At 37.1% G+C, this 23,764-nt stretch overlaps 4 protein-coding genes across 6 annotated transcripts; 3 read left to right on the top strand and 1 right to left on the bottom strand.

Annotated features, from left to right (window-relative positions):
* Nucleotides 1–695: 695 nt before the first annotated feature.
* LOC147298733 (external alternative NAD(P)H-ubiquinone oxidoreductase B2, mitochondrial-like) lies at nucleotides 696–6,324 on the top strand. Its single transcript, XM_086240320.1, has 10 exons — nucleotides 696–949; nucleotides 1,808–2,090; nucleotides 2,664–2,870; nucleotides 3,109–3,359; nucleotides 3,547–3,766; nucleotides 3,914–4,018; nucleotides 4,557–4,826; nucleotides 4,918–5,039; nucleotides 5,376–5,495; nucleotides 5,745–6,324. The coding sequence occupies exons 1-10, from the start codon at nucleotides 861–863 to the stop codon at nucleotides 5,830–5,832; spliced, it is 1,755 nt and encodes a 584-aa protein (XP_086096446.1). The 5' UTR covers nucleotides 696–860; the 3' UTR covers nucleotides 5,833–6,324.
* A 6,078-nt stretch (nucleotides 6,325–12,402) lies between these two features.
* LOC147298732 (protein TRANSPORT INHIBITOR RESPONSE 1-like) lies at nucleotides 12,403–15,907 on the top strand. Of its 3 annotated transcripts, none has more exons than XM_086229042.1 (4): nucleotides 12,403–13,160; nucleotides 14,033–14,525; nucleotides 14,704–15,506; nucleotides 15,768–15,907. In XM_086229042.1, exons 1-3 carry the CDS (start codon nucleotides 12,649–12,651, stop codon nucleotides 15,457–15,459), a joined length of 1,761 nt encoding a protein of 586 aa, XP_086085168.1. In that variant the 5' UTR covers nucleotides 12,403–12,648; the 3' UTR covers nucleotides 15,460–15,506; nucleotides 15,768–15,907. The 3 variants fall into 3 exon arrangements, with proteins under 3 accessions (XP_086085168.1, XP_086085170.1, XP_086085171.1); XM_086229044.1 differs by having other exon boundaries at nucleotides 15,695–15,834; XM_086229045.1 differs by having other exon boundaries at nucleotides 15,679–15,815.
* Nucleotides 15,655–16,627, bottom strand: LOC147298731 (dynein light chain 1, cytoplasmic-like). Its single transcript, XM_086229046.1, has 2 exons — nucleotides 16,028–16,627; nucleotides 15,655–15,942 (listed from the first exon to the last, which is right to left on the bottom strand). The coding sequence occupies exons 1-2, from the start codon at nucleotides 16,163–16,165 to the stop codon at nucleotides 15,754–15,756; spliced, it is 327 nt and encodes a 108-aa protein (XP_086085172.1). The 5' UTR covers nucleotides 16,166–16,627; the 3' UTR covers nucleotides 15,655–15,753.
* A 4,511-nt stretch (nucleotides 16,628–21,138) lies between these two features.
* On the top strand, nucleotides 21,139–23,437 carry LOC147298730 (ARM repeat superfamily protein). The gene has a single exon (XM_086251236.1). It carries the CDS (start codon nucleotides 21,432–21,434, stop codon nucleotides 23,199–23,201), a length of 1,770 nt encoding a protein of 589 aa, XP_086107362.1. The 5' UTR covers nucleotides 21,139–21,431; the 3' UTR covers nucleotides 23,202–23,437.
* The last annotated feature ends 327 nt before the right edge of the window (nucleotides 23,438–23,764 follow it).

Raw genomic sequence — 23,764 nt, 5'->3', positions numbered from 1 at the left:
CAAATTTGTGTATTATATTTAGATCACAAATGGTGTTAATAGTGTTCACTAATTCATTTTTTAAAATTAATTACATTAAATCATATCTAGGTCTATTTTGAAATCCATTTATTTATAACAAGTAAAATACTAACGTCTATACTAAGACATTATTTGAGATCTAATTTGTGCCATTATTTTATCAAAAATGAAAATTTTCAATTAAGGCCTCATGGCCAAAAGAAAAGCTATCAACCATGGGGAGCTTCTTCCACCCAAATTTTATGAGCTACCTAAGAGTTGCTTTATTACACAAACAAGGGCGATACTAAAAAGAAATAGACTCAAATAAATGCAATAGCGAAGGAACATCTATTATAAAACACTAAAATTATTTATTTATTTACAACAAATAAAGTATTAACTCATCATTTAAAACTCAAATTTAATAGTCATACTATTATTGGTTCAGTCTAAAATCTAAGATAAAAAGACGGGATAAATATGGGGAGTATTTACGCAATTAATCCCAAATATTAAGGAAGACTCGTATATGGGGGGGCCCACCAGCACCGACGTGTCAAATTAAAGCGCCTTTCACCTCCAAACACACGTGCCGCGTTTGCCTTGAGCGCCAAGTCGCCAGCAAACCTGGAAGGCTGGAACCCTCGCCTCACACACACACACATCACGTTCGTCCATCCCTCCAACCTCCCCGGATTCCTTTGCATACCCTCTACGGCTCTACCCACATATAAAAACCCACATATTAGTAGAAAATCGACGCCTCTTTCTCTCTCTCTCTCTCTCTCTGGTTCTCTGTGGTTTTATGCCTTTGGGGCTTTAGATCTAAGCGCCGAAAGCTTGAAGGAAATAAGAAAATGCGAGGTTTCACTTTCTTCGACAGAGTTTCTAGAGTCTTCCATGACTATCCTTCGGTTTCCAAGCTGCTCTTGGTCGTCGCCGTTAGGTACTCTATCCTTCATCGTCTTCTCCATGTTCGATTTCGTCTGCTCTGTGTTTTTTCATTTTGGTCTTTTTGTTCTTTACAATTTTTCATTTCTAATATTGTCGATTGCAATAAAAAATGGCAGAATTTTTTTAATATATTTATTGTAAAATTATTTTAATTATTTGTTTCAATCGTTCAGTTTTTGCTTATACTGTATGAGAAGCTATTATTGCAGTATAGCTCCATTGTATTTCCGTGCTGAAAATTATGTGCTCTGTTTTGTTCCTAGTTTTTTGGAGGTCTCTGAAATCAATCAGATCTTTTTGGACTTATTTCATGCTTGTATAAAATTCCATCTGCAAGTTGAAATTTGAGGAAACTGGATTCGATTGACCTAACTCTATTTGAAACATAGTTTATACCGCCAATTCTATGCTGGTTGCGTTGCTTGTTTTGCTATACAGATTCACCATGCGCAGAATCATCTAAAATTTTCACCTTTATAGTGGGGTGATTAGCTTGAAGCTAGGCGTTTTTACTTGTCTTATGTATATAGCAGTAAAGTTTTACTGGCTCAAAATGATGTTATGGTCCATATAGTTCATTTCTCCTTTGACAAAATGTTGGTGTAGTGAAAATTGTGCATGAAAGTAGTGAATGAACAAGGATGTGGTCATTTTCTATTAAGAAAACAAACAAACATTGAATACTACTTGCAGAGAGACTGTAGTCTATAAGGTTGTCAAGTAACAGAGCATTCTTTTGCTGCAAACCCCTTTGCGAGAGAGATTCCACATTTTGTTATTGATATGTTAACATGATACATGGCATGATTATCTGTTGGTTTTGGCTTATGGCTGTTGCTTCAAATTGCAGTGGTGGTGGCGGCGGCCTGTTGGCTTACGCTGAGGCAACCCCGGTCAGCGGCAGACCTCTTCTAAATTCAGCTGAAGTGGACAACAAGAAAAAGAAGGTGGTGATACTTGGAACTGGCTGGGCTGGAACTAGTTTCTTAAGGAATCTGAAAGATCCCTCCTATGAGGTTCACATTGTATCGCCTCGGAATTACTTTGCCTTCACCCCTCTGCTACCAAGTGTTACCTGTGGTACAGTGGAAGCTCGCAGCATCGTTGAACCAGTTCGGAACATCATTAAAAAGGTAATGCATATTGGATTGGATAATGGTAATATCAATCTCTCTAACTGTTGGTAAATATGTTTCTATTATGCTTAGTTTTCAGTAAGTCTGTTTTCAGAGACTCTGATTTGGATATGTGGAAGGGTATTTCTCATTATAGAGTTAGCTTTAGTTTCTTAGATCTTTCCTAATGCGAGTTCCAAGAATCTTCTTAGAAGACTGAAACTGTACAGGATGGAATATCATAATGGTGTAGGAAGTGCTGAATCAATAACCATATTACTCAACGACTGAAGATTTTAGTATTTTAGATTAAACAAACATTGCACGCACACACACACACACATAATGTTTATCCATAATCTGGAAAGAGTTGAAACTATGAGTGGATACAGAGCATTTGCTAAAAAGGATCAGTTCATGCTTGCAGTAAGGTCTATGCCATGATTGACTGGTTACTGATGAAATATTTTTGTTGTTGAATTAATTTTATGAATAGTCCTATTGCACGGCAGAATCAGTTCTCATACTAGTAACTTGTGTCATCCCTTATCATGTAACTCGACAAGGTTTTCTGTGAATTTCTTCATGCAGAAAAATGTAGACGTTCAATTCAGTGAAGCTGAGTGTCTCAAGATTGATGCAAAAAACAAGAAAGTCTATTGCAGATCTAATCCAAACAACAATGTGAATGGGCAAGAAGAATTCATCGTGGACTATGACTACCTTATAATAGCCGTGGGAGCTAATGTTAATACATTCAATACTCCTGGTGTTATGGAGAACTGCCATTTCTTGAAGGTAACTTCCTCGGAAACTTTGTACGTATGTGTATTTGTGTGTTCCTGTTAAATTTTCCCTTGTGGAATGAAGTTTCACAGATCTGCAGTATCCCACCCCCTGTAGGACCAAAAAAAAAAGTAAATTTTGTTTTTCTTTCTTATGGGTGCGGGATTTTGGTGATAGAAACCAAGTTTTTTCATGGATGTATGCATCTTTGTTGTTTTGTTCATCTCAGCAATTTACTTCCATCATGCAGGAGGTAGAAGATGCCCAAAAGATTCGAAGAACTGTTATTGACTGCTTTGAAAAGGCAAGCCTTCCAACTGTAAGTGATGAGGAGAAGAAGAGAATCCTTCATTTTGCTATTGTTGGTGGCGGCCCAACTGGTGTGGAGTTTGCTGCAGAGCTTCATGATTTTGTCAACGGGGAATTAGTCAAATTATACCCTGCGGTCAAAGACCTGGTGAAAATAACAATTCTCGAGGCTGGAGATCATATTCTGAATATGTTAGTAAAGAATCTGACATAGAACTGTTGTCATTTATTTGGAACTAGTACTTTGTCGGTTAATAAACACATTATTCTCCAAGGCTTGCATTTATTTTCTGTTGCAGTTTTCTTAGAACCGGATGGTGAATATGCATTTGTGTAGTTGTTTCTTCATTATCGTTGAAGTTTTCTCATGTTTTTGCAGGTTTGATAAAAGAATCACAGCTTTTGGTGAAGACAAATTTAAAAGAGACGGTATTGATGTGAAAACAGGATCAATGGTTGTGAAAGTTTCTGATAGAGAGATCTCTACCAAAGAAAGGAAAAGTGGGGAAATTACTTCCATACCTTATGGAATGGCTCTCTGGTCAACTGGTGTAGGAACGCGTCCTTTCATAAGGGATTTCATGAGTCAGATTGATCAGGTGTGTTTCTCTCCTAAACCTCAGAAATGATCTCACTAATGCTCTGTGTTGACTTCTCTGTGTCTTTAAAATGTTCATGAAGTTCTTATGTGTCTTTTATAAGTAACTATCACTCTTATTGACAAGCATCTGTTCCTTAAAGCACAGGCTAATCGACGGGCTTTAGCAACTGATGAATGGCTGCGAGTGGAGGGATGTGACAAAGTGTATGCACTTGGTGATTGTGCCACAATAAATCAGCGCAAAGTCATGGTAACTGCCCTTGTTACTTCTCCAACTTGTATTTTTTATACCAACGTTGCTGCAAAATACAGTTTCCAATAGATATTTGTCTTGCCATTCTTCGGGGAGAGTATTTTCAGCACAACTGTTAGACCTATTTTTCTTGTTATTGAACTCAGTCTCTTTTTCCTTCCAGGATAACCAAAAGATTATGTTGTGTTGACTAACAACATGATGAACAGTTAACTGTTATACTGTTTGCCCACAATGAATTTGGAGACTTGAAATCTCTATGGAGATGGAGTCATGAAACCAAACTTTATCACAAAAAATTTATCTGGTTTCTTTATTAAACTTACTACAATAAGCTAGCCCCTGATTCTTTGTTTGATATATCAAAACATTGTTCCTAATTCGCTACATATTCTCCTGAAAACCTGTTTTCATCCATATTTTCTTATTGAAAGCTAGTAAGGAAGTATGGTAATCAAATATTTTGATATTGAAATGGCCTTTGATTTAGACGTCCCACTTATTTATCTATTGGGTATGCCTATTGGGTTTTTAGGAAGATATCTCGGTCATATTCAGTAAGGCGGACAAGGACAATTCAGGAACACTCACAGTCAAGGAATTTCATGAGGTCATTGATGATATTTGTGAAAGATATCCTCAAGTGGAGCTTTATATGAAGAGCAAACAGCTGAGCGGTATTGCTGATCTTTTGAAGGAATCAGGGGATGTTGCAAAGGAATCCATAGAGCTGAATATTGAAGAATTCAAATCAGCTCTTTCCAAAGTGGATTCCCAGATGAAATTTCTTCCAGCTACAGCCCAGGTATTAGGTTTATTTATGCACATTTGAATATTAGTTCTCAAAGGCATGGCTCCATATGTATGTCTTATTTGCCTCTCAAATGAAATTTCAGGTTGCAGCTCAACAGGGTTCCTACCTTGCCGATTGTTTTAACCGTATGGAAAACTGTGAGAATTATCCAGAAGGTCCTATCAGGTTCCGCGGAGAAGGTCGCCATCGGTTTCGCCCCTTTAGGTACAAGTTGAATTTGTGTGTGTGTGTTTGTGCTCTTCTGGAGTCATGCTTTGCAATTAAGATGAGACTAGGTCCAATTATGTATACTATGACCATACGGATATATTACTGAGAGCGCTAATTTTTAAGAAGCCATAGGTGCAGCCTCATATCATTTAGCTCTTTCATTTCTGAATTGGCACTCCATGCCATGTTCAAATTTAGTGCTTGGTAGTTCTGTATTCGACCATATAAGTGTACCAGCTAGTCTCTTATAGAATGGTAATTCAAGCTAAACAGTTACTGATGATGTCTTGGTCAGTTGCTAATTTGTAGATGATTCTTGTCTTGTTGAAGGTACAAACATCTTGGGCAATTTGCTCCATTGGGAGGAGAGCAAACAGCAGCGCAGCTTCCTGGGGATTGGGTTTCTATCGGCTACAGCTCCCAGTGGCTTTGGTATTCTGTTTATGCAAGGTATAACCGTATAATATAGTATAGACCTCTTTGTGTTAAATTTTTAAAACTACTCGAAGGGAGCTCGAAAACTACTCAAGGGCTATATATCAAAAATTTAAAAAAAAAAAAAAAAAAAAGGGTAAAGTGTTTTTAAATTTCTCCTCTTTCTTTTTGGTGGTTTGGTTGATATTTCAATCATGTAATTCAACATAACCAGATTGATTTAATTCTCTCTTTTTAACTCCTTTATGTTTGAACATTGTTCAGCAAACAAGTGAGCATGCGCAACAGGGCATTGGTGGTATCAGACTGGATAAGGCGTTTCATTTGGGGCAGGGATTCAAGTCGCATTTGAAGAATGATGAGGCATCAGCTGACAAATTGACAAAGGCTTCGGTTTAAAGCAATTTTGATAATAAAGAACAAGTTTTGTTTTCGCATTATTCATTCACTGAGGAATTACGTAGAGCATATCCTTCATATTTTGCTGTATCAGACTAGTGGATTTATATGGTCTCACTCTCAGCACTGTTTTTCTTAAAGTAACATAAAGCATCATCTTCCTAATCCTTGCTGCTGGAACGTAGGGAATAGAAGATCCCCAATTTTGCAGTTACATTCCGCCAGGATATATTGCTGGCTGGTGTTCTTTGATTTCAAGGGTACACAGTTTTCCTCTTAAACCCAATTGCAACTTGGAAGTGACATGTGATTTGGTCAATTATATTGTGGATTATGATTTAATTTTTGTCACCAATGTGATTGAAGAAATAAATACTCTTTATCACTAGATTCAAAAATATCTACTAGTCATATACTTTTTGGTGCGAAAAAGAAACAAAATTGGTACTTATAGAACAAGGGAATCGTTTTTGTATCAAATAGTTTGACAAAATAAGATGCTTATTTGAGTTTAAATTGTTAGATATGGTAATTAATGCCTATATGTGTAATAATAAAAATTCACAATATGATAAATAGAAGGCATTACTCTCTCCTAAATAGAAGAAATAGATTCTTGAGAATTCTTTTTATGTGAGAAATGGATTCTTCCTCGATGGCTTAAGACTGAATAAGATTTGACGAAATAGTGAAGATCACCTAATCTACGAGAACATGTTTTCGATTGAGCACCCAACCTTGCACTAACTAACAGGCTGCAACATAAAAAACTTGCACTAACAAGGCATTAAGGCCTCGTTGGATGCATATTATAAGATTGGATAGAATGAATGGCTAAATTCATGTGTATTTAAGGAAGAAACCACAAACTTGAGTAAAGAAAATAGAATAATCATATTATCATAAGGGAAAACTTGTCCCTTACAATCCCCCCAAAAAATGGTGGGATTAGTGGAGATAAGTTTTCCTTCATAGCTAATCTATCTTCTTCCTTCAAATTAGAAGTTTCTTCCTTAAATACACATGAATTTAGTCATTTATCATATTCAATCCTATTATATGTATCAAACGAGACCTAAATGTTCAATGTACAATGCATGTATGAGTTCATTTTCGATATAGTATTTTTTTTTGTTACATTTGAGGAAATCGAACCCTAGACCTAGTCAAATCCTAATCCTTACCCCTACCCACCCTCACCACTTGGGCTAACCCCAAAGGCTTATTTTCGATATAGTTATTGCATGACATATAATCATATATAATAGACAATCTTTGATGCAAACATTACATCCTATACAACGACCATCTATTAGAGAAAATTACACCATAGCATCACATGAATTCATCTAACAGTTATATTTGTGTCAGCATGTTATAGATGTTCGCACCATTGCACAATCCTGTATACAACCACATTTAATGACGAAAAATTCACACCTTAAGACCTCGTTTGACTTGCAAAATTGAGGCTTGGGAATAAGAAACTAATTTTATTCTCATATATGGTAAGTGCAACCATGTGAAAGTAATTCATGCTTTATAGAAAAATGATGCCCTAAAAGGGGGAAAATGAAACCCTCCACCCAACTTTGGGTATCATTTTCCTTGCCCATGGGAAATTATTTATTAAAACTTTTTAATACCAAATTGCCCCTATTAAGAATTGAAAATATCAATTATGTTATGTACCCCTTATCTATTATACATATATAATAAATGAGGGTATAACTGAAAAAACTAAAATATTTTTGTTTTCTATATATTCATGCACAAATCAAATATTGGAAAGGAAACAAAAATATATTTCTAGTTATTTTTCCAGCATTACCAAATATCATAATAGAAATATTACATGTCATTCCCCTTGAAAAATACATAGAAATTGATTTCTCATAAATTTCATTTGGCAAACCAAACATGGTTTGATAGTGAAAAGATACCAACCTCATTAAATAAATATATAACAGAAATTTCCACCGGAAACAACAATAAGTTGGAGAGCCGTCTATAGTGATATAGTAACAAGTTTGTTGTTTTGCGCTTCAAATCAGTCCACATCTGGCTAAATGCTAAATGCTAAATGCTAATGCTAGCAAGTCTCATCACCATTACAGTGGTTATCATCTTCTTTTTTCTACGGTTGAGAATGGTTATCATAATTCTTAACTTAAGTTAATTAAAACGAACATGTGATTTGATATAATGCCCCATGTGGATGAGTTAGAGGAATTGATAATGTCCCATTTTGGCTCGCAGCTTAATTAGCTGCCACGTGTCAACCCCCTACATTAGGCCCCGTTAAGATATTTGCTGACTAATAGACAAGTAGTGTCCAAATTGGCCAATGATGTGGACACCCAAAGAAAAGGATTGTTGGTAGAACATGGGGTTGTTAAAGTGTGTTAAACTTTAGGGGACAAAGAGGGAGAGGTCTAGAGGCTCTATAACCATGGAAGATAAGCACAACCTTCATTTTGGACAAAGACAATATTACTTGCCACTTATGTTGGAGGTCAAAAAGCTTTGGTTCTTCATAACCCACTTTCATTTTTAGGTCATTATATTTCTATTCACACCCACTCTTTGCTCATTACATCCAAAAAAAAAAGAAAATTGTAATACCCATTTTACTATTGCATATTGTAGAAGTCATTAAATTATGGAGTATATTGCTGCTAGCACAATGACAATTGCATTGGGACATAGTAATAATATATTGCATATGTGTATTGTTTGAGGTTAGAGGAAACAAACTTTCTTGTCACTAATGTATATATTTATTGTATATGCCTCTCTCGTTATATACTCACATAATGCGAGAGACATTTACAGTAACATGAAAATTTTATTTCGAATCAAAACCCTAAGCATTAAGCACATGCAGCAGTTCTAAAAATCTGGCATTGTACATAATGTCCATGTTCCATAGTCCAGAGACTAAAATAGAGGGCCTCATGCTACCAGACTTGACTGGGGGCCCACAAATGGGAGATAGGCCCACAATTGCACCCACTACGTGACCACACAGTCCTTATGTGATTATTGCATATATTAGTACTACTGTGCCCTAATATATTTATTCAACAAATGACGTGGGACTTAACCTATCTTAGTTAGAAGGCCCACTATCAACAATCTACATGTTAGAAAATTATTGTAACCAACCAAAAATTGTTAGGAAATTATCAAAGTAATAATTGTGCAAATAGCACACCTTAATGATAGGACTATAGGAGTGGTTCGTTTACATCACCTAATTAAGGCTAGTTGATTATAAAAAGAAAAAAAGAAAAAAAGAAAAAAATTGGTGGTTTTGGCCTTTTGGGTTAGTGGAAAATAACTATGTCAACCAATGGGGCACATCATTATATTCTTCAACTATGGCATTACAAATTGCAGACCAAGCAATTAAAAGCTTATAAATAAGTTTGGGATAGAAAAGATTGTGAAACTCTCAACAAGGCGTAGTAAGTGCAAACTTTTAGGCTAGGTAATTTCTTTTTCTTTTGTTTTTACCATAAATAGTAGTTAAAAGTGAACATTTTGTTGTCTTCAAGCTCTTAAATATATACTAATCATGAACGTACAAAAAAATAATTACCATAATCTTCTCTTTTTATTAATTATGTTTACCTTTATTTTTTCTCTATTTTTGGTACATATATTTTACCTTTTTTTCTTTCATTTAAACTTGATATGATCTATTCATTTTTGTGTGTAGTTAAATGTGATCAAGCTGCTGGCCCAAAAAAAAAAAGTGATCAATCATCAAGCTGATCTCCAGCTATCATTCATTATGTGTGCGTGTGTGTTTTTTTTTTTTTTTTTAAAGCTATTAATTGGACTGAAAGGTTGTATAATTTATATTAATTATTTTTAGTTAATCACCGTAGAAATTCAGTCGGATCAGGATCCTCTGCCAATTTTTCCCCTGCCAGACTATACTAGGCTTTTGATCTCAGCCCTTCAATAGTCTTTTATGGCTGAGATGATCCTGGTCCTTTTTTTTAACCATGATAAAAAATACTTTATTTCATTTTCACAAAAATTAACAAAACTTTTCAACCAAAAACAAGAAAAATGACAACTTGACGTAGCCCCATCTCAGCGCCACCCCCTCTCCCCTCTTTTCGGCGGCCTCGTCGTCGCCGACTTCCTTCTTCTTCGGCAGCCACTCAATCCTCACAGTGAACAATTTCACTTTCTCCTCAAACCAATTGAATTTCTACCAAACAGTATTACAAATATGAAAAAGCCAAAAGACATAAGAAATGCTGAATCAAGAATCAATTGCTTAGAGTTGAAAATAATATTTTATTATTATATGATGGGATTGATATATGTAATTAAAGAAGAGTATCGGAACCATTGGACCAAGGAAAGAAGCCAAAGAGAACGTCAGGGAAGGAATCGGCTGAATCAGAGGAAACTTTGGAAGTTGAATTGTTTGAAATCTTGGTGGGTTTTTTTCTCTGGGTCCGTTTTCGTTGCCGTGTTTGATTCTCTCTGTTTCATTTTTGAGATTTTAATGGGTGAGAGAGACAGGAAAGAGAGAAGGAAAACGAGAGACAAGAGGATTAGGTGGCTGCGGGAGGTGGAGGAGGAAGCCGGCGAAAAGGGAGAAGATAAGTTGCGTGCAAGTTTTGTCACTTTTCTGCTAAAAAAGGAAATAAATTTCTTTTTGTCATGGTTAAAAACTTAAAAATAAAAAAACTTGAACATTAAAAATGTAGTGTGATCTCAACTACACAATTTGTTTCAAAGGTTGAGATTAAAAGTCTGGTATAATCTCGTATCAAACAGCCTGGTAGAGGATCCAGATCCGATTCAGGAACATTAATTAGCTGTATTTGTGTAGATGTAAGATGCTTCGAAGTTTCTCTTACAAGTCACACTGACACACACACACACCTAATGAATCGTTACTCGTGCGGTTATTTATTACTTAAGAGTTAAGGCTGGAGTCACGTGATCTTAATAGTATATGGTGCTTCGTTTGATTAATAGCCATCTACTGCGTTGCCAGCTTAATTTAAGCTACACAACTTTTGTTGCATGTTACCACTACACAGAAATAGAGAAGCCGGAAATGTAGAAGCTTGAGATAGTTTCAGATCGATGGGTGGTGGTTTTATTAGATAAGAACAAAAGAAACAATATTTACTGTATTTGATGTGAGAATACATAATGTGTTGTCTTATATTAAAAAATTATAATATTGTGTAAGTACTTACTAGAAAGCTTTGAGCTTCTCTTTTTTATTACCAATTAATTTTAGATTGTATACTCTAATTGTTTATAAATTTAACAATTAAAGATATATACCTTAAATAAAAAATAAGTAAACCTGTTGGAATTTAAAAATTAAAAACGTGTTCGCACCACAATAATTTGAATCTATTATAATTTTTTCAATTGAAAAAAAAAAAGACATGATGTTCTTGACCTATAATTCTATAAACTTGCTCAGAATAGTTTCATTTCCAATCACCCTCCTTAAAATGCTCAGTATAAGCTTGTAGCTTCTTTTTTTTGGCTAGGGGTATAAGCTTGTAGCTTTAATTTGGCAAAAAAAAACAAAACTTGTAGCTTTTTTTTTTGGGTAATCGAGGGTGTTCTAGGCCAACTTTTGCGCATCAAACTAATCATTTAGAACAGTCATAGGCAGACAATTCACATCGAACCTAAAGAATTTACAAAAAATTTTATCTCCCTTAGTGCTTAAATACAAGAGTCAAACTGGAGCCTCCCAAAATAGATATTAGTTGAAGGTTTGTACTTATCTTCCATGGTTATAGAGCCTCTACTCCTCCCTTTTGTCCCCTAAAGTTTAACAACCCCATGTTTTACCAACAATCCTTACTTATATCTATTGTATTGAATTATTGAACAATTTTTGTAAATGCTTTTATGTTTATATTTGTGCTTAGAAACTTTAAAAATATTATAAATTTACCGATTTTTATAAAATGTAAACTTACAAATTACAATACATTAATAAAACAATTTTTTTCTGTTGAAAATCAAATAAATATTTTGATTGAATTATGCATACTTTGCGGCGCAATCATAAAAAAAATAAAAATAAAAAGCTGAAAAATCATCTAAAGAGCTTTCACGTCGACACCGTGAAACATTAAAATCTAATTATTGAAAAAAATAAAATAAAAGAGCATTGTACTTGTGCAGATCTACTTCTACAGTTGTCCTACTTACGTTCACTCAACGCGCCTACGCGCGCAAACAATGCACACCCTACTAATGTTCTTACGTGCCGTAATTTGATTGGTCGTGCGTAAAACGCGACCAACCCCTCACGTGAGGATTGGGGCTACAATGTTATTGGCCCTCTTTTTAAGCTGTCTGTGTCAACTTGAGCTCAGGTCATTAACTTAAGCTAAAATGAGAAGATTAGCGATGATAAAATAATAATTATTAGTTCACTAATTAATTGCTTTTGCTATAATACGCAAGGCCTTGTTGGGCCTTGGGCTCTCCTTCCTCTACGCCTCAAGCTTCATATTCTTCTCTCTCTCTCTCTCTCTCTCTCTCTCTCTCTCTCTCTCTCTCGCAGTCTCAGACCAAGCTTCTTCTCCATTTTCATGGCAGATCCCAGCATTCACTCATCAAAAGCTTAAACCTTTTGTTACTTTTCTCTTCTGAAATCTTGGATTCGGATCCCAACATTTCACACCTAGAGGTCCAAACTACGTCAAGCAGGCTCCGAGCTCCATTTCTTCAGCTTCGAATCCAAAGCTTTTTAAAAATGGATTCGAGAAGAAAGAAGCGTAGTGGGTCGACCGACCCGGAATGCTCGAACTGGGTAGGGTCGGATTTCCCCGACGAGGTGCTGGAGCGGGTGCTAGGCATGGTGAAGTCCCGGAGGGACAGGAGCTTGGTGTCAGTAGTCTGCAAGGAGTGGTACGACGCGGAGCGATGGTCCAGGAGCCACTTGTTCATCGGGAACTGCTACGCGGTGTCGCCGGAGATGGTGAGCCGGCGGTTCCCGAACATTAGGAGCGTGACCCTGAAGGGGAAGCCTCGGTTCGCGGACTTCAATCTGGTCCCTCCGAATTGGGGCTCCGATTTGCAGCCATGGCTGGAGGTGTTTGCATCTGAATATCCATTTCTGGAGGAGCTGAGGCTGAAGAGGATGACCGTCTCCGACGAGAGTCTCAAGTTCTTGGCTCTCAAGTTTCAAAATTTCAGAGCTCTCTCGCTGCTTAGCTGTGATGGGTTCAGCACCGATGGGCTTGCCGCCATTGCCACTCATTGCAAGTAAGTGTTTTTTTTTTGTCTTTAATTGGGCCCCTTTTTTTGTTTGATTTTCAGCTTTCAAGTACCCGTTTGGTTGCTGAGAAAACCAAAAAGAAAAATTCCAAAGTGTACTGTTTTCCAATTTCCAAAAGTAATGTGTATTTCAGGCGTGGAAGTAAAAGATGGATTCTGTTTTTTTACATTCTTTTTGTGTGTCTTCTTTTCTTGGAAGTGACGTTTTACCTATTATGGGAGCTTTTGTTGGATGGCAGTGGCACTCTTCAAACCTATATTGCTATATTTAATTATTTATTGTGTTGGGTGCAAGTATAAAATACTAATAATTTGGCTCAAGGAACACAACTTGGGCAAACCATGCACCCCCTCACCACTCACCATCTTTGTGAAGATGGGCTCGTATTTCAACCGTAGATTTACATGGGACTTGCATGAGTGACTTCCAACTGTTGATTTGATTGACAAAAAGAAGGTTCATGAATGTGAATTTTACTGTAGGTTCCACATGTGGAGCACAACTCTAATATGAATCAAGTCAAAGTGGAAAATAATTAATCCATTTTTCGCATTGGAATATTCTAGTTCTATATGGTAATTTACCATAACAATTTAGCGTTTGTTATTATGATACCCAAATCTAAGGGTTAAAAATGTTTGTATTATATGTGTACATCCTAAAACAATTTCGAACAATTTGTGCAAGTTGCCCTTCTTTTCTAGTGAGACCTTGAATGGACCCATAAGTGCTATGCGGAAACTTTCCAAAAACTACCGCACACACTCTAAATTTTCTGGCTTGCTTGTTCTATACTTGACTGTTTATGTTGAGCTTCACTTGTGGAGGAATATAATTAACCATCCTAATTTGGTCACAGGAATTTGATTGAGCTGGACATACAAGAGAATGACATTGATGATAAAAGTGGGAGTTGGTTAAGTTGCTTCCCTGAAACCTTCACATCATTGGAAGTACTCAACTTTGCCAACCTGAATACCGATGTCAATTTTGATGCTCTTGAGAGACTTGTAAGCAGGTGCAAATCATTTAAAGTCTTAAAGGTTAATAGAAACATAACCTTGGAACAACTACAAAGGCTGCTTGTCCATGCTCCTCAACTGATGGAGCTAGGCACCGGCTCGTTTTCGCAAGAGCTCACAGCCTCTCAGCTCTCTGAACTCGAAAGAGCATTTAGCAATTGCAAGAATCTACACTCCCTCTCTGGTTTATGGGAAGCAACAGCCCTTTATCTCCCAGCTCTGTATCCTGCATGTACAAATCTGACTTTCTTGAATTTGAGTTATGCTGCTTTGCAAAGCTGGGAACTTGCTAAGTTTGTTTCTCATTGCCCACGCCTTCAGCGCCTTTGGGTAAGTTTTCTGTGTATTTCATTTTGTACAGATCATAATTCTGTCATTTTGAGAAAGTTATTAGTATCTTTATGATATTGACATGGATGGAGCTACTCTCTTGGAAAGAGAAAACATGTTCAGTATTGAAATCCTCAAGTGCTACTCTTGATGGATATCAAATTGATTATTGAAACAGGTCATGGACACAGTGGAAGACAAGGGGTTGGAGGCTGTAGGATCTAACTGTCCTTTGCTTGAGGAACTCCGTGTTTTCCCTTCCGATCCTTTTGGTGATGATATCGTCCACGGGGTCACTGATTCTGGGTTTGTTGCAGTGTCTTATGGCTGCCGGAGACTGCGCTATGTCCTCTACTTTTGTCAGCAGATGACTAATGCAGCTGTAGCAACTGTTGTACAAAACTGCCCTGATTTCACCCACTTTCGCCTCTGCATAATGAACCCAAGAACACCAGATTACATAACGAAGGAACCTATGGATAAGGCTTTTGGGGAAGTGGTGAAGAATTGCACTAAACTCCAGAGGCTTGCAGTTTCAGGTCTATTAACGGACAAAACATTTGAGGATATTGGGAAGTATGCCAAGAATTTGGAAACCCTTTCAGTGGCTTTCGCCGGCGGAAGTGATTGGGGAATGCAGTGTGTGCTGAATGGTTGCCCCAAGCTCAAGAAACTTGAGATAAGGGACTGCCCATTTGGGAATGAGGCTTTGCTCTCGGGTTTGGACAAGTATGAATCCATGAGGTCGCTTTGGATGTCAGCCTGCAATGTGACAATGAATGCCTGCCGGCTATTGGCAAGTGAGATGCCGAGATTGAATGTTGAGGTGATGAAGGAGGATGGGAGTGATGACTGTCAGGCTGATAAAGTTTATGTTTACCGTTCTGTTGCTGGGCCAAGAAGGGATGCCCCACCTTTTGTTCTCACTTTTTGAACCTTGGAAACCTTTTGTGCTCGCTCTTTCTAGCTTACAAATGCATGGTAATCTCCCTCATTCTCTCTCTCTCTCTCTCTCTCTCTCTCTCTCTCTCTCTCTCTCTCTCTCTCTCGCACACACACTTATACACACTGGATTTGATATTTTAATTTTCAAAATGAAATGGAAAATGGAAAAGAAGAAGGATAGAAATTACAAAACTTGGAATTTGTTCAGCATTTATTTATTTCAGGATATGACAAATCCAAGGAGAAAGAAAGGCAATAAAGAATTATGAAACTAAGCAGAAACTTATGCCTTGACAGCATCCAGTGGCTGCTGGATCGTCTCAAAGGCTAGATGAGCTGCACCCCTGAAAAGCAAGAAGGCAAGGCTACCAATGCAGAAATAGATAAAGCAGCCTTGGCAGTGTGTCACAAACGAACCAAAATCTGTTCCCACTATGCATTGCCAGCCAGGCCCGTATGACTCATCAAATTCCTGCATCAAAACAACAAATGAATGTCAAATCATTTATTGGGAGGATTCAATGCTGATCAGGTTAATCCTTGAAAGAGGAGGTGACCTTCTTTATGAATTGGGCGATTTGTGTAGGTTCAGTGACATCAAAGATATCGAGTGCCTTGCCGGCTAAATGGAGCGCGTCTTGCTGCATTGTTTGAAGCATGTCAGTCTCAGTAACAACGGCTTTGCCTTCTAACATGGCTGAAGAAGAATGGTGAAAGAAGAGGGCTATTTAGATTGAAGGCAAGGCTGAATCGAAGCGGATTATATTGAAATGGGAACTTGACTTGCTAGGCAGGAATCGTGGATCATCATCAAAGAGTTAATAATGCAATGGAATAAAGGCCGGTGGTGAGGATACAGAAAAGCTGATTCTCTGTCATGTAATGATGAGATGTTGAACATGCATTGCTTGTGAACTGGATCTTGCATCTACAATTTGATCAATGGCTCAGATTCTGCGGTAGCAAGGGAGATTAGCAGTTGAGGGTCCACATTATCTTGGAGATGAGGGACGTTTGTGGTTGTATAACTAAGATACTTTCCCTGAGTTTCTTGGATTCTATATGTTGTGAGGCTGGTGATAAATTGTCTTTTTGCTTGTGCTTTTGTTTTCTTGTCTTCTTGTTTTTTGTTGATCCAAAGACCTTTTACCTTCTCAATTCTCATTGACTCAGGTTGATTAGAAAAATAGCATGTGTGGGATGACGGTAGAGGTATTAGGTTCAAACCTTCACTAATCAAATAGAAATAGTAACTGTAAAAAGAGATCAATAAAAAAAGAGAAATGCTTCTCACTAACGCAGGTCCTCTACTTACATCAATGAGCTACTTATTGTTATGAGTAATGCTACTAGCTCTTCTCATTTAGTCTCTTACACTCAAAACAATTGTTTTATAATTGGGTAACTTACTTTTTTGGTCTTAGTGTTTTGGCTCGAAATCGCATTTGGTTCACCTGGTTTCAATTTTTCCAATTTGATCTCTGTATTTTATGTTGTTTGCAGTTTTAATTTTCCTACACTCACATCGTCTGAAGTTAAAGGGGAGTGCTAATTGCGCAACATTTATGAACAAACTTGAAACGTTTGTCAATACCTGTATGTTTGCCGTCAAAGAAAAATTTCAGTTATAGGAATCGAACTTTAACTTTTCACCTAAGTTAGTCCTAACCCATTAATTACTCCACATTCCCTCTCACTTGAACTAAACATAATAGTAGTAGTGCTAGATATACCACATTTTTATATCACAATTTCATACTACTTTATGTGGCAACTTACATAATATTTATACATTGGATACTAAAAATTAAAATAAAAATCCAAAAAGAAAAAGAAAAACTCTATCCAATAAAGTAATAGCATGTAAGATGATATAAAAATGTGGTATAAGAATATAATAAATATAACATTATTCCTAACATAGTGAAAATTTTGAGTTTGATTTGCTCACACGGAGAGGTTTGGGCCGTTTGGCCATATAGTCCAATAAGGTATTGACATGACATCATTGGGCTTTTAGGTGCAGGTGCATCTCTACTTAATTCATTTCATGTGGATTTGCTGTTAGTGTCAGAATTCATGCCATGCGCGCTCCAGGTCATGGCTTCCTTCTGAATTCTCTCAGAACTCATGATAGGGGAGGGGTGTTCAGTGAATTATGGGTTCATCAAATGCTTTTAATTAGTGTTTGATTGGGAGGTTAATTTTTTTTTTAAGGGGATTGGGAGGTTAATTTGGAGGTAATCAATCATGTTCTTTGATAATTAATACTGCCACTCTTAGATTTTGTGGGGTCATAGCCACGAATTTATAGATGGGCTTTCAATTAATGACCATAATCTTACTTCACAAACTCATAAATTGATTTGTATTCATTAAAAAAAGTTGTAATAACTTAGATTGATATGGTTTGGTAAGAGGTCTATTCTCGTGATCATGCTTTGGAAATTACACTTGCATGCACAGCATTCGATGAGTAAAAAATGTACACAAATTTCATGTGGATTGCTGACATTTATAATTATAAATTATGCATAATATGATATTGTATATGGTTTATATATATATATATATAATTGTGCAGCATCAGTTACATACTTGCATAAAAAGAGACTTATGCTATAACAGTGTAATCAATTAAGTAGCTAGGTTGTGGTATGCTGTCCTAATCAAATTTTAAGCAAATAATAACCATATATATCAATCTTTTAGGCTTTGCTGGCCGGCCCCATGCATGATCTCGAGCTAAGTGACACATCATTTTCTTGGATTGCAAGTTGTAAATGATTTAATGAAAATGTTGTAGTCTATATGCTTGTAACATATATGGCTAATTGTCAAGATAATGAAAGAGGTGATGAACACTTATACCTCTCCTACATGTTTGAAGACTTGAGTACACCCCACAAATTCACCATTTTCACATACATTTGGTGTCGGTGCTCCATTCATTTTCATTCTGTAGTCTGCACTCTGTAATTAGAGGCATATATATGAAAGTTGGGATGGTTGGGAGGAAGAAGATGATGGTTAGGGTTTTGGAGTTAACCAAACATACCCAACAACTAAACTTTACAGCTGGGTCATGTTTGGTTTATTCAAAACTAAAAAACAGGGATTAATTAATTAGACCCTTTTGATTATTGCCAAATGGTTGGAATATATGATTGTATTAATTTGTCTTTCCTACATGGGATTGACAGACACCAAATTCATGTAACATTATCAAGCAATGTCTTTTGTCGTATTCTATATATTTTGAATTTGGGTGCATATGCTAATTAAGTGCTAGCTACTTGACCAGCAACATTGGAGTACTAGATCTGATCAACATATGCAATATTGTTATATGCACTTTTCTCTTCAACGTTAAGGTATATATCGTAACTGTGCTTCTAGCTAGCTAGCCTTCTGTAGCTGTATTGAATTTCCCTTGTTCCATACTCAAAGGTGTCCCAAGCAATCACTTTCGTTATCGTGCATCGAAATGGGATTTCTACCTAACACTTCATGAGCATTAATTAAACAACCAACATTGCATAGTCTCTTTGCTTAGGAGCTTATATATGCAACATGTACGCGTAGCTACATAACCCTCTTTTATATGCACAAGGAACCATATGTTAATGAATGAATTGAAGCATCTGTCACTGACTCAAACACAATGGTCATGATATTGTATTATTGTTATTCATCCTACATCATTTGCCAAAACAAAAGCCTACAGAAAAGAGAAATCTACTTAATTACTGATTTATAACACATCAAAAGCTTTCATGGTTTTGGTTTGGTGCGTATCTACAGCAAAAGCGAGTCATACTTCAATATGTTCTTAATTAGGCATTATTTAAATAACACCCATTAATTAATATATACCATACCTTAGTGAGATTAATGGTACATGTGGTACATATTCAACAGTGGGTTGAGGCCATGTGCATATTCAATTATGCTGATGAAGGGACAAAGTCAGCTATTGATTATTGATCATTTTCTGATGGAGTTGCTCCATTGGCAAGCACGCTTGGCCTACAAACAGAAAGTTCGAAAGATATATTGGAGACCAAAAAGAGTTTATGCGTCCACATAAAAGAATTTGATCATCAACAAGAACAAATTAAGATGTTCAACTTTAAACATAATTAAAATCAAATCACATATCCTAATTAATAAACTCTTGTTGCAAAGCATATATACCCACTCACTATCATGCCAAGATAACATAGAGTAATCTTATTTAGACACCCAATCACATCATGGGTCAATGAATTTTTTTCCCATCCATCTCGATCATTTGTCATCTTCTAGAGTTTTTGTGTAATAAATAATTAGTATTTATGATCAAAACTATGATAAAAACTTCCAATTCTTAGCCTCTAATTTTTTTTGTAAGGATGGACAACACCTTTCATGCTTGCTTTTACCATTTCTTTGAAAGAGGGAAGCTTTTGGCTTTTGAAAGCTCTCCTCTAGTTCATTAATTATTCACACTGCAAAAAGGGTTTATGAAAACACCTTTATTTCAACTTGTATAGAGATTCAGCTCCACTTCCTATTTGATATCAAAAGAAGGCTGCTAGCTCAAGGCATCCAACTAAGGGCTTCACATGGTGGGGTGGGGGTTGTGTCATCTCCATGCTAAGCTTACTGAAAGCTACCCTTTTTTCTTCCTTTTCACCTAATCAATAGTGTCTACTATATAAGGGTGGTCCATATATAATTAAGACCTAGTTCACTTAATCTTCTCACTAGCTAGCTAGGTATTAATATTACATCTTTGAGTTTAATTTGTTTCTTGCTTTGCTCATGCTTCTCCTACTCAGCAACACAATGATATAAAAACAGAGTTATAAATTATAATCAGTAACTTTTTAGTTGGTGCTATTTAATTAAATTCTCCATTACTACTTAAAAAGTTCATACAAAGTGTAGAATTTAAAGTTGATAAAGGTCCGATCCTGGAAATTTCTTAGTAGTACAATATCTTCAACGCAAACTTTAATTTAGTACTTTTCTTCATATAGAGATGAATTTCGATGAAAGCATCCATATTTTATGCCATATTATGTCAAAGAGTAGTCTTTCACATCTTCTAGTCATTTACAAGATGGTCGTTTATTCTTCTTTGTCTTTGCATATGTTGTACGTGTGTAGTTGTGTGACAAAAAGTACATCTGTTAAACATTATTAAATAAAAAATTAAAAAAGTGTTCCTTTTTTTTGTTCTTTTCCATAGTTAAGGGGCGAGAAAATAAGATTAGAAATGGAGAAATTGAGAGAATTACTAAAGTTATTACAACAAAAATAGAAGTTGAATGAAAATAAAATAAAGAATTAGCTACCTTGACATTTGACAACTGAGTATTATGAATTATGAATCTATGATAAGGAAATTGGTTGCATCTTACTAATTAAATGCTTAAGTACACTAAAGTTTTCTAATATAATAATAAAAATATCTTTCATAATGTATGCATTGCTTTAAAGTTTTACACACCAATAGTGATTAGTCTTTTCTTTAACATATTTAAATTGTCTACCAAAATACCATTTATAGAACCATCCCAATACCATCATTAGAGGAAATAACATTCAAACCACCACCTCCTATAAATAGGCTCCAACCTCCCAACAGAATGAGATTTACCCTTCTTTCACCTTAATGACAAAAATACCCCTATTTAAATTCCCACTTATCTTTCACTGCTTGTCTACTACACACCCACCAAGGTCAGTCTTGTAATTTCACTTTAAAGTCCAATTCAGTGAATCAGCTGCCAAACCAGAGATAAGTATGGAGCCAAAGATGGAGAGTCAGAGCCTCTCCCTTGTTGTTCATGATAAGCTCATCGACTAGATTCGATTCTGTTCCAAATCTCCGAGAAAACTCGCCGGAATATTCGTTCCCATCTCGCCGGAATCCGACCCACCTCTCCACAAAATGGGTTGGCTCCAAACCCAATGAGAACCACAATGGGAGAAGAAGAGAAGAAAGCACACAGCAACAAAGAAGCGGCAGACCAAACCCCAAACTCGCCGGTACCCTCCGCTGGAAAACCAAGTCTCCGGCGAGCAATCGAGTTCATATCATCTCTGATTTCACTCTCTTACTCCATCAGAATCTTCGCGGCGAAATGGAAAACGATAAGGACCAAGCTGGAAGAGTTGAACTCTGGCATGGTGGCCGTCGAAAACTGCGAAAGCAACGAAAACCCAGTTCTCTTAGACCTGGTGTCGAACATGTTGGCGACAATCAACGAGTGCAACGACCTCGCTCGGCGCTGTGTCGATCTTTCGTACAGTGGGAAGCTTCTGATGCAGAGCGATTTGGATATGATCTCCGCGAAAATCGATCTTCACTTGAGAAACCTCTCGGAAATCTACGACGCCGGCGTTCTGACTCACCGGTTCGCTCTCGTGGTTTCGAGGCCCGGAAATGGAGCTTGCAGAGACGACATGAGGTTCTACGTCAGAGACTTGATGACGAGGATGAAGATTGGGGACTCAGAAATGAAGCGCCAGGCTTTGCATAAGTTGTACGAGTCCGTCGTCGAAGACGATAAGTATGTGAAGGTTATTGTAGAACAGAGCGAGGTTGTGAGTTTCATTCTCAATTTTCTTGATTCGAATGAAGTTGAAATCCAAGATTTGTCTGCCAAAATTGTTTCGGTGATCGCCGGGTTCGGGTCGTATAAAGGGGTTCTGATCGGAGCCGGGTTTATCGGGCCGTTGATTCGGGTCTTGGAGAGTGGGAGTGAGGTTGGGAAAGAAGGGGCTGCAAAGAGCTTGCAGAGATTGACGGAGAATTCAGACAATGGGTGGTCGATTTCGGCTCACGGTGGAGTCACGGCGCTGCTTAAAATCTGTGGTGGTGGTGAAAGCAGAGCAGGGTTGATTGGTCCTGCTTGTGGGGTGCTCAAAAATCTTGTTGGGGTGGAAGAAATCAAAAGGTTCATGGTTGAAGAAGGTGCAATTTCGACTTTTATTGGGCTTACGAGGTCTAAAGACGAAGCCTTGCAGATAAATTCGATTGAGTTTCTGCAGAACATAGCTTCTGCTGATGAATCAGTTCGGAATTTGGTGCTTAAAGAGGGAGCAATTCGCGCGTTGGTTCGAGTTTTGGAGCCCAGATCAGCTTCTTCTTCCAAAGTCAGAGAGATAGCATTTCGGGCAGTAGAGAATTTGTGTTTTTGTTGCAGGAGCTCTGTTGGTGTTTTGATCAAGTATGGCTTTGTGGATCAACTCATGTTCTATTTGAGAAATGGGGAAGCTTCGGTTCAAGAATTGGCGCTGAAAGTTGCCATTAGGCTTTGTGGGACATCGGAGGAGGCCAAGAAAGCAATGGGGGATGCCAATTTCATGGCCGAGCTGGTTAAGTTTCTTGATTCCAAGTCGTTTGAGGTCCGAGAAATGGCGGCTGAGGCACTCTCCACCATGGTCTCTGTCCCGAGAAATCGAAAGAGATTCGTGCAGGATGACCGAAACATAGGCCTAATTCTGCAGCGTTTTGACCCGGAACAAGTGAATTCTGTGGGGAACAACAGGTTCTTGTTCTCCATATTAATGTCATTGACGAGTAGCAACAGTGGGAGAAGGAAGATTGCGCATTCTGGTTACTTGAAAAACATTGAGAAACTTGCAGAAGCAGAAGTTTCAGATGCCAAGAGACTTGTCAAGAAGTTATCCACAAACAGATTCCGCAGCATGTTCAGTGGAATCTGGCATTCTTGAACTTGAATGTAGTCTTTTTTATTTTTTGTTTTTGTTTATACATTGTACATCTGCATAAAGGGTTTTCCAAGATTTTAACTTGTTTGTCAATCTCAAATTGGAATTCCATTCTCATTTTTACTAAATTCTCGTTCACAGTGGCAGATTCAGATTCAGAACAACAGCTTTTTGTCAAGATTGTAACAATAATTAGAGATTCATTTGAAGATGTTATTATAATATTTTTCTTTGAGATAGATACTCTGGCATTGCTGCATGCAGTGGCAGTAATGTGACAGAGAATGAATGATAGAAGAGAATGCAGTTGCTCAGTTGCATTTCTTTAAGTAAGATGAGGATAAAAGGTTATATAATAATATGGTTGTATTTAATAAGAGGAGGGAGGACATGGGAAAGCCATGAATAACCCAGATGGGCATGTGAGTAGTGGCAATCAAGGTCCACTTCATCTGCCTTTCTAGACAGTGAAGATGGTGATAGATGAAGTTTCCTGCTGTATTTGCTTGTCCCTTGTATAACATTGTTTCCTTAATGACAATTTTCAGTTAATGCATCCTTGTCAG

The sequence above is a fragment of the Dryas octopetala genome, chromosome 1 (assembly GCF_963921425.1).
Source record: "Dryas octopetala chromosome 1, drDryOcto1.1, whole genome shotgun sequence".
NCBI lineage: Eukaryota > Viridiplantae > Streptophyta > Magnoliopsida > Rosales > Rosaceae > Dryas > Dryas octopetala.
This window is presented reverse-complemented; position numbering and strand designations above follow the sequence as displayed.

What these genes read in the sequence shown, in the direction of transcription:
- LOC147298733 (XM_086240320.1), top strand. Translation starts at nt 861, where the DNA reads ATGCGAGGTTTCACTTTCTTCGACAGAGTTTCTAGAGTCTTCCATGAC. An exon ending in AGAACTGCCATTTCTTGAAG is followed by an intron (nt 2,871 to 3,108) that starts GTAACTTCCTCG and finishes TCCATCATGCAG; the next exon opens with GAGGTAGAAGATGCCCAAAA. An exon ending in CATCGGTTTCGCCCCTTTAG is followed by an intron (nt 5,040 to 5,375) that starts GTACAAGTTGAA and finishes GTCTTGTTGAAG; the next exon opens with GTACAAACATCTTGGGCAAT.
- LOC147298732 (XM_086229042.1), top strand. Translation starts at nt 12,649, where the DNA reads ATGGATTCGAGAAGAAAGAAGCGTAGTGGGTCGACCGACCCGGAATGC. An exon ending in GCCATTGCCACTCATTGCAA is followed by an intron (nt 13,161 to 14,032) that starts GTAAGTGTTTTT and finishes ATTTGGTCACAG; the next exon opens with GAATTTGATTGAGCTGGACA. An exon ending in CACGCCTTCAGCGCCTTTGG is followed by an intron (nt 14,526 to 14,703) that starts GTAAGTTTTCTG and finishes TTATTGAAACAG; the next exon opens with GTCATGGACACAGTGGAAGA.
- LOC147298731 (XM_086229046.1), bottom strand. Translation starts at nt 16,165, where the DNA reads ATGTTAGAAGGCAAAGCCGTTGTTACTGAGACTGACATGCTTCAAACA. An exon ending in TCGCCCAATTCATAAAGAAG is followed by an intron (nt 15,943 to 16,027) that starts GTCACCTCCTCT and finishes GTTTTGATGCAG; the next exon opens with GAATTTGATGAGTCATACGG.
- LOC147298730 (XM_086251236.1), top strand. Translation starts at nt 21,432, where the DNA reads ATGAGAACCACAATGGGAGAAGAAGAGAAGAAAGCACACAGCAACAAA.